At 49.8% G+C, this 9906-nt stretch overlaps 1 protein-coding gene across 1 annotated transcript; it reads left to right on the top strand.

Moving 5' to 3' along the window:
- The first annotated feature begins 6265 nt into the window (after nt 1-6265).
- Nucleotides 6266-9222, top strand: LOC147280206 (uncharacterized). The gene is made up of 2 exons (XM_086252155.1): nt 6266-8564; nt 8645-9222. The coding sequence occupies exons 1-2, from the start codon at nt 6266-6268 to the stop codon at nt 8995-8997; spliced, it is 2652 nt and encodes an 883-aa protein (XP_086108281.1). The 3' UTR covers nt 8998-9222.
- Nucleotides 9223-9906: the final 684 nt, after the last annotated feature.

Raw genomic sequence — 9906 nt, 5'->3', positions numbered from 1 at the left:
GCCCTTTTGCCTTCGGCATAGGGCCGATCAGATCGAGTCCCCACTGCGCGAACGGCCAGGGGCTGGATATGGAGGTCAGCAACTGGGGAGGTTGATGGGGAACCGCAGCAAATTGCTGGCATTTGATACAAGCGCGAGACAGATGATCTGCGTCCTTGTTCAGTGTTGGCCAGAAGTAACCCTGTCTGATCGTCTTGTAGGCGAGGGCTCTTCCTCCAGAGTGGTTTCCGCATATCCCCTCGTGGATTTCTCTCAGCACATCCTGACCTTCTTGGGGAGTGACGCACCGCAAGTAGGGCAGGGAGAAACTCCTTTTGTAGAGCTGACCATTGATCATGCTGAACCGAGCCGAGCTCGTCTTGATGAGACGTGCCTTGTCTCTCTCCGGGGGAAGGATCCCGGAGACCAAGTAATTGATGATCGGCGTCATCCAGTTCGGCTCGGCCTCGGTTTGCATGACGGTGACTTCGTTTTCGGCGGTGCTAGGTCTGTCCAGGATTTCAACTGGGACGTGTCTAGCGGATCCGGTGTCTGTGGCCGAAGCCAAACGTGCCAAGGCGTCGGCTCTGCAGTTTTCTGCCCTCGGGATTTGGGATATTTTGTACTCATGGAAGTTCCCAAGCAGCAGACGAGTCTTCTCGAGATAGGCAGTCATGCTAGGTTCTCGAGTCTCATACTCCCCCAAAATCTGATTGACGATTAGCTGAGAGTCGCTGAAGATGTTTAGTTTGGTCGCGCCGAGCTCCTTTGCCAATCTGAGCCCGGCGATGAGTGCCTCATACTCTGCTTCATTGTTTGATGCTTGAAATCTGAAGCGGAGAGCATACTCCATCACAACTTGTTCTGGGGAGATCAGAACAAGCCCGGCTCCGCTTCCCATGGCGTTGGAAGATCCGTCCACATAGAGGGTCCAGGTGAGGAGATCAACCTGGCCGCGTTCGCCGATTGTGTTCGGATCGGCTGCTGTTGTCATAGCGTCGGTACGTGGTGGATCCTCCGTCGAGGTGGTCGACTCACAGATGAAGTCCGACATGGCCTGACCTTTGATGGCCGTCCTTGGACGGTAGATGATGTCAAACTCGCCGAGCTCGATTGACCATTTGATGAGCCGACCCGAAGTCTCTGGTTTTGCCAGGATTTGTCTGAGCGGCTGGTCCGTCAAGACAACGATAGAATGAGCCTGGAAGTAGGGCCTTAATTTCCGAGCCGAGCTAACCAGGGCGAGAGCCATCTTCTCGAATTTTGGATACCTGGTCTCGGCATCGGCGAGGGCTCGGCTCGTATAGAAGACGGGGCGTTGTACACCGCCGACCTCTCTCACCAGAACCGAGCTGAGAGCCGAGTCAGAGACAGAGAGGTAGAGGAAAAGTTCTTCACCTTCCTCTGGTTTGGATAAGATGGGAGGTTCCCCCATGTGCCTTTTCAGATCTTGAAAGGCCTGCTCGCATTGGGGGGTCCATTCTATGCTCTTCCCTGCTCCCCTTAAGGCTTTGAAGAAAGGGAGGCACCGGTCAGTAGATTTTGAGATGAACCGGTTCAGGGCGGCAACTCTTCCAGTCAGACTCTGGATTTCCTTGCGTGTCCTTGGGGACTTCATGTTGATTAAAGCCTGGATCTTCTCCGGATTGGCTTCAATCCCCCGTTGGCTGACCAGGTAGCCCAGGAACTTTCCTGATCGAACCCCAAAGACACATTTGGCTGGGTTCAGCCGCATCTGATACTCCTTCAGGACTCCGAACATGTCTGAGAGGTCCTTGACGTGATCGTCCGCCTTGATGCTCTTGACCAGCATGTCATCCACGTAAACCTCTACGGATTTGCCGATGGAAGATCTGAACATGTGGTTGACCAGCCTTTGATAGGTGGCTCCGGCGTTTTTGAGGCCGAAGGGCATGACCTTGTAGCAGTACATGCCGCGATCAGTTATGAAAGATGTGCCTTCCTGGTCGGACTTATGCATCAGGATCTGGTTGTATCCAGAGTAGGCGTCCATGAAACTGAGGAGCTGATGTCCTGCTGTTGCATCGACGAGCTGATCTATCCTGGGCAAGGGAAAGCTGTCCTTGGGACAAGCCCTGTTCAGATCGGTGAAGTCCACGCACATCCTCCACTTCCCGTTGTTCTTTTTCACCATGACCACGTTGGCGAGCCAGTCGGGGTAGTTGACCTCCCGGATGAACCCGTTGTTTTGCAACTTGGTCACCTCTTCAGCCATGGCGGCGTATCGAACCGGATCGTATGACCTCCTCTTCTGACGGACCGGTTTGCATCCCGGGTCAGTGTTCAGCCTGTGGGTGATCACGTCAGACGATATGCCTGGCATGTCATCGTAAGACCAGGCGAATACTTCCGCGTTGGCACGGAGGAAGTCAATTATGGCGGAGCGCTGCTCGGGGCTGATCTGAGTCCCCACTCGGACGAGCCGATCCGGTGCCTCGGCTGAGATCGGCACTTCCTCCCAAGCCTCGGCAGGGAGGGGCCGAGAATCTGAGCTCGGCTCGGAAGTGAAGTCGAACGTCTCCGCCCTCGGCCACCTGCCCGAATCGGCAATGGAGTCAAGTTCCTGCGAGTTCGGCAGCTGACCCTTCTGCTTGATCGAAGCGGCGTAGCATGACCGAGCCGAGCACTGGTCTCCCTGAATGACGATGCAGTCGTCGCCCACCGGACATTTGATGAGGAGGTTGGCGTAATGGACGATGCAGTCAAGGTCGACTAGAGCCGGTCTGCCCAGAATGATGTTGTAGGCTGACGGCCGCTTGACGACAATGAAGTACGTCATGCAGGTCTTCTTGATCGGCCCCTTCCCGAGCGAAAGGGGAAGGTAGATGTGTCCGAGGGGTTGAACCACTTCTCCCCCGAACCCGACCAAGGCAGGTGTATCGGTCTCCAGCTTATCCTCGCCGATGCCCATCTGCGCGAACGCAGAGTGGTAGAGGATGTTGACTGAGCTCCCTCCATCGACGAAGGAACGCGCGATGGTTGTTCCGGCCACCTCAGCCACTATGACGACCGGATCATAGTGGGGGAAGATGATCTCGTTTGCCTCGTTCGGCTCAAAGGTGACCGGCGCCCAGTCCTTCCGCTGTCTTTTTGAAGTGCTGGGCTGACCTGCCTGGATCGACAGGGACTCGTGAGCTTGAGCCGCCTGTCTGACATACTCCTTCTGGGATCGGTTAGAGCTTCCCACGAAGGTCGGTCCCCCGCCGATTGATCCGATGGCAGCATCCTGGACCTCGATGGTGTTGGTGGGCTTCTTCGGCGCAGCCTTGGGCACCCTAGGCCCACCGGCCAGGAATTGATTGATCTTACCCGCCCGGGCAAGAGTCTCAATCCCGTCGCGGAGGGCGTAGCAATCACCCGTGACGTGGCCGTGATTGGAATGGTATTTGCAGAAGACGCCCTCCTTGATTTTGTCTGGGGGTGGTCCCTTGATCTCCCTTGCGACTGGGAGTTGGTCCTTGACCTTGGAGTAGATTGTCTCCAGACCGGCGTTGAGGGGAGTGTACTCCGTGTACTGGACAAACTTGGGTCCTTTGCCCAGAAGTTGGCGTGGCTCCTCGGTCCTGGTCTTCTTGGGTTGGACCTGGGGTTTGGGACTTGCGACCTCTCCCTCCTTTCTTTTGGTCGAGGTCGGCCTGGGATTCAGGGCCTCCACCTGAGCGTCCCACTCCTCAGCCCGTGCCCACTTAGTGGCTTCGGCAGAAAGCTCATCGTAAGTGGAGGGAGGATTCCTCATTAAGTGGGAGCGGAGTCCCCCGGCGTGCAGGCCCTGCATGAGGGCATTCTTCGCTGACCTGTCGTCGCAATCGTCGCACTTCGTATATTCGATGTTGAAGCGGATCAGATAGGCCTTGAGGCTTTCCCCTTCCTGCTGTTTGATGAGCGACATATCGTTCAAGTTGTAGAGTCGTTCGGATACAACCCGATATCTCGCCAGGAAGGCCCTCCGGAGGTCGGGAAAGGAGTTGATGGAGTTCGGTTGGAGGGTTCGGAACCAACCCCGAGCCGAGCCCTTCAAGGTCGAAGGGAAGATTCTGCACTTCGTGGCTTCAGATGCCTGGCGGGCCTCCATGGCGTATCTGAAGCTGTCAAGATGGTCGTAGGGATCCTTGGTCCCGTCATACTGGTCCATCTTGGGGGGCTTGGTGTCACGAGAGACCTCAGCATCCATAATTCTGCTGGTGTACGGGAGGGGGAGTTCCTCTCCGTTGTCGGCCCTACCAATGTACCCCCTGGAGACCTCGACATGTCCGAGCCGATCGTGGACGCTTCGGATTTGGTCCTGGACCAAAGTCCGAACAAGATTTTCCACATTGGGTGGGGTCGGCTCGGCCACATTCTCCCCTGAGCACTCGGCCTGGTTGCCGAGCCTCTCACTCACCGGTTGACGAGTGAGCCTTTCGCTCGCCGGTTGCCGATCGGACATGATCATGGTAGATCCCAGTCGGTCGCTCATTGATCGCCTCCCCGAGTGAGCTCCTGATGGGGAAGGATCCTGGCTGGCGATAGGGCCGAGTCTATTCCGAATCGGGCCCCTGGTTTCGGTTGAACCGGCCGGACTGTTGGCCCCCAATCTTGATTGGGCCGGGGGTCGTCGGTTTGTATTCGGGTCGGCACGGTTTCCGCCCGAATTCCTGGGGGCATGCTTCCCGAAAGCCGCCTGTTTTTGCTGAAGAAGACGGTGGGCGTTCAGGCATTCGGCCTGTTCGGCCAGGGGCATGTCTTCGAAGCCCGGGAAGACGTAATCAGAATCCTGCCGATCGGTCTGGTCGTTCGGCTCGGCAGGAATGCTTTGCCGAGAAGGAGACGGTGAAAGGACCTCCTGCTCGGTTCGGGTTCGGCGCGATCGGAAACCCGATCCCCCGCTGTTCTCGAGCTGAGCACGATGGCGTGCAAGTTCGCCGGCCAGCTCGGCCTGTTTTGCAAGCAGCTCATTATTCTGCTTCAGGAGTGCATTCTCTGCGGCTAGATGTCGCCGGCTCTCTTTGAGGAGTTTATGAGCAGCTCGGATTTTCGAGGGACCTTTGGACTTTGATGTCCTGGGGAGTTGTGCTCCCCTCGTTTTCTCAGGCGTCTCAGGCGGATGTTGTTCATCATTCTGAGATGTTCCTGAGGAAGAGCTGGTGTCCCGAAAGATGGTAGTCATGATGACTCGCGTGAAGGAAGAGCTTAGCGCTTGCGGTGATGAACACAACGGCTGAAGTCACTTCCCACAGACGGCGCCAATCTGTTGATGCAAATTCCCGTAAGGTAGATGCAACAACTTAGATAAGCTGATCTGGCTGATCAGGTGCTTCGCTGGATGATGAAGTGGATGCTGGTTGAGATCTTCCTGCAAGAGAAACAAGGTCAAGGGAGATGGACCGGTGTGGTACCAGCCAAACACGCTCCGATGATGAAGTCAGTGATGGTGTTTGATGGTGGATGAGGAAGAACAAAGGAAGAACTTGGGAGAATGGGAAGAACAAGGCAAATGTTCTGGGTTATTCTCAGCAAGTTGGGTATGCTCTTGGGAGAGTGGAAATTTTGTATAAGTGTTTTGTGTGTAGATGCGTAGTCCCAGTTTTTGCACATATGACTTGATATATATAAGCAAAGGAAACCTTAATGAGTAAGATACCTGCATGTAAATGAATGGTTGCCAAAGACCCACGCACCTGGTCAGACCTAGTTGCATGCTCAGCTGCTTGCTTCCTCAGCATTCAATACTGCATTGAATGCTCCATTAAATGCAAGGTTGGAAGGCTCAGGTAGACTGCTCCAACATTCATGAATGCAGGCCTGATATTCTATCTGTCAGAAGAATGTGTCAGGTGCATTTAAGTGTGGCGGTTCGTCCCAGCGTGATCTTCCTGGGAATGGCGGCGGAGAGCCGAGCCGAGCCGATACGAACACATGTTCCCATGCGAAGACACGAAGTCCATATGTGGTCGGATCGGGCATGGGACTCCAAGCCGAGCCGGTCCATAGATCGGAGTCTTTCCGAGCCCTAACTGGTCGACGCCAGAACTCGGAAGGAAGCCATCTCGTGTGCCGAGCCGAGCCGAGCCGGGATGATCGTGGGAAGATGGACACTCGATCCCAAGGAAGATCATCGGTTCGGCCCGGACCGAACAAGGAGGGGCGGTGTGGAGATCCGGTCTGAGCTGGTAGAGGAAGTGCTGATCAGTGATGACGTGGAAGTCAAAGTTTGACCACTGAGAATCAACTCCGAGGTGGATGTTTGACCAGCCACGTGTCGAGCTGTGATTGGCTGTTCGGGTCGATGTGGGTTTTCCCACAAACACCTCCAGAAATAGGCCGGCTAGAGTCTGTTTACGAGCTTGCTCTTAGCTTCAACAATCTAGAAGGTCCACTTCCAGCTTCTCTGGGTAATTTGAGCTCCCTGACTCATTTGTCTCTCTTTAATGCTCAACTTTCTGGTCCCATTCCTCCAGAGATGGGAAACCTTTCTAGTTTGGTTGAACTGCGCATGCACAACAACAATTTAACAGGTCCCTTCCCACCAAATTTTGGGAACTTAAAAAATCTGTCCTTGTTGTACTTGCACAACAACACACTTTCTGGTTCTATCCCTTCAGAAATAGGAAATATGAAGTCTTTAGTGGACCTGTGCATTCAACAAAACAATCTTTCTGGTTCAATCCCGACATCCATAGGTCATTTGACAAACCTTGTCTATCTCTATCTCTTTGAAAACAAACTTTCTGGTGCTATTCCTAAAGAGATAGGGAACTTGAGGTCAATGGTGAAACTAGGGTTGAGCCAGAATCAACTCAATGGTTCAATTCCTACTTCACTTGGAGACTTGAGCAACTTGGAAGGCTTACACCTCCGTGAAAACCAACTTTCCGGCTCCATCCCCCAGGAGATAGAGAAACTAGGGAATTTGACTACACTGCAATTGGATACTAACCACTTTTCTGGTTCTTTGCCCCAAATTTGCCAAGGGGGGTCACTACAAAACTTTACAGTATTCAACAACAATTTGATAGGTCCAATCCCCAAAAGCTTGAAAACTTGCAAAAGCTTATTCAGAGTCCGACTTGAAGGGAACCAATTGACTGGCAATATATCTGAAGACTTTGGTGTCTATCCGAATCTTCGATATATAGACCTAAGCCACAATAAGTTTTATGGTGAAATCTCACACAGCTGGGAACAATGTCCACAACTAACAGCCCTACATATTGCGGGAAACAATCTTACTGGTACCATACCACCCTGGAATGGCCATGCAACCCAAATTCAAGAACTAGATTTTTCTTCAAATCGTTTAGTTGGGGCGATTCCAAAGGAATTCGGGAGATTGACTAATTTGGTGAGGCTGTGGTTGAATGGAAATGAACTTTTGGGTCGTATACCTTCAGAGTTTGGATCATTGACTGATCTTGATTACCTTGACCTGTCCAAAAACAAATTCAATGGTTCAATTCCAAGCATTCTAGGTGACTTGCTCAAATTAAACTACTTGAATTTGAGTGACAACAAGTTCAGTCAAGAAATTCCATTTCAGTTGGGGAGGTTAGTTCATCTGAACCAACTAGATTTGAGTCACAACTCACTTGATGGTGAGATACCATCAGAAATGAGCAGTATGCAGAGCTTGTTGAAGCTGAATCTTTCCCACAATAATCTTTCCGGTCTCATCCCAACAAGTTTTGATCAAATGTCTGGCCTGTTGTACATCGACATATCCTACAATCAGTTGCAGGGTCCCATCCCCGACTTAAAAGCATTTCAAGATGCTCCCTCATTACAGGGAAATAAAGGTTTGTGTGGCAATGTTGAAGGACTGCAACCCTGCAGTCCGTCAGTGGAAAATAAACATAGCTCAAAAAAGGACCGAATGCTCATATTTTTAATCATTTTCCCTCCATTGGTATTGCTTTTGCTTACTTTCCTTGGAATTGCCATCGTTGGAACAAGAAGAAAGAAAGTCCAGCAAACAGAACAGAGTGATCTGCAAGATGAAGAAGTTTTTTCCATATTAAATTTTGATGGAAGAAAAATGTATTCGGAAATCATAAAGGCAACCAATAATTTCGATGCTGCATATTGCATCGGGAAGGGAGGATATGGAAGTGTCTACAAGGCAAAGCTGCCATCTGGCAGCATCGTTGCAGTGAAGAAACTGCATCCACTACTTGATAGTGAGGAGACATCTCGGAAGGACTTCCTCAATGAAATAAGGGCACTAATGGAGATACGCCATCGAAACATTGTGAAGCTTTGTGGATTTTGTTCAAATGCACGTCACTCGTTTTTGGTGTATCAGTATCTAGAAAAAGGTAGCTTGGCTGCAATCTTGAGCAAAGAATATGAAGCTAAAAGAATGGACTGGAGTAAAAGGGTGAACATTGTTAAAGGAGTGGCCCATGCCTTGTCTTACATGCATCATCATTGCTCGCCACCTATTGTACATCGAGACATATCAAGCAACAACATTTTGCTGGATTATGAATATGAGTCTTGCGTTTCAGACTTTGGAACTGCTAAGCTTTTAAATCCAGACTCCTCGAATTGGACTGCCCCTGCAGGCACATATGGATTTGTAGCTCCAGGTAAAATATATATATAGTTAATATTTTCTGAATTAATATTAAGTCTATTTATTAATTACTTTCTCTTCTTTCGTTGGCAGAGCTTGCTTACACAATGAAGGTAACCGAGAAATGTGATGTTTATAGCTTTGGAGTTCTGGCATTGGAAGTTATAACTGGAAAGCAGCTGGGTGATTTCATCTCCTCTCATTCATCTCCATCTACCAGTGCAAACAGATTGCTGAAGGATGTATTGGACCAACGCCTTCCACCTCCCACACCTGAAGTTGAGGATGAACTGAAAACCATTGCAAGGTTAGCAATTTCATGCAGAGATTCCAATCCACAATCAAGGCCTACAATGCACATGGTTTCTCAGATCTTATCATCCCGAACTCCGCAGTCCTATAAACAAGTACCAGACGTTACACTTGAGCAACTCCTTAAGATCTGAATTGGGCAAGCTATGAATATGGTTATGGCACAAAAATAAGATACTCTTGTTTAAGCATATTGTAGTGATTTCATTATTTCTTTATTTTCATGGCAAAGCTTTAAATGCATATTGTACGTTGTCAGCATGATTAAAGTCTTGGACTACTCTTTCATGCAATAGTTTGCAAGCAAGTACTGGTTTGTCAAGTGCACAATGAGGATATCTCTGATAGGGAAGAAATTGCATGAGACCTTGCAAAGTTTCCAATAAAACTCTCTCATCTATGAATCTATGAATCTATCAATTTCATTTCATCAAGTTCAATGAGACCTTGCCAAGTTTTCAATTTAACGTTAAGGATAGAGACAAAGACTTTGACTCCAGTGTATGTGTTTGGGCCTAAAATTGGCACCATATGCAAATGGGCCAGAGTAAAGGTTTTGGGCCGAGTTGATGTTCGACCCAAAGAATGAAGCAGACAAAGAATGGGCCGAGATCAAGAAACCCACAAGCTTAAGCCTAGTTAAATAGATCAAGCCCAGGCGAAGCAAGTCCAGAGGAAAGCAACCAAGATTGGGAAGATCAAGAGTCATAACTCTTAATGATTCTTACCCGTTACAACCTTTCAAGAGATCAGGACTCTTGGTTTCCAAGGCACCCATTAGGGTTTTATTACTATAAATAAGAGCTTTATGCTTCCACAAAGGCATCTGAATCCTCCAATAAAAATTCCCATAAATCACAAGCAAAGCCTCTGTATTTACAATTCATAGGTAGTTATTATGTTCTTTTTGTTCTAGGCTTGTTTTTGAGAAAATCTCATGGTTTCTTTCAAGAACTTAGGATCGAAACTCTTATGTTCTTTGGGTTTTTACTAGTTTTAACATGAGTATGACATTTTGATTCGCATTTGGTTAGTTTAGGTTC

This window comes from Dryas octopetala, chromosome 7, assembly GCF_963921425.1.
Source record: "Dryas octopetala chromosome 7, drDryOcto1.1, whole genome shotgun sequence".
Classification (NCBI taxonomy): Eukaryota; Viridiplantae; Streptophyta; class Magnoliopsida; order Rosales; family Rosaceae; genus Dryas; species Dryas octopetala.
This window is presented reverse-complemented; position numbering and strand designations above follow the sequence as displayed.

Coding starts and splice junctions, on each gene's coding strand:
- LOC147280206 (XM_086252155.1), top strand. CDS start 6,266: ATGTGGGTTTTCCCACAAACACCTCCAGAAATAGGCCGGCTAGAGTCT. Junction 8,565..8,644: donor ATATGGATTTGTAGCTCCAG/GTAAAATATATA, acceptor TTTCGTTGGCAG/AGCTTGCTTACACAATGAAG.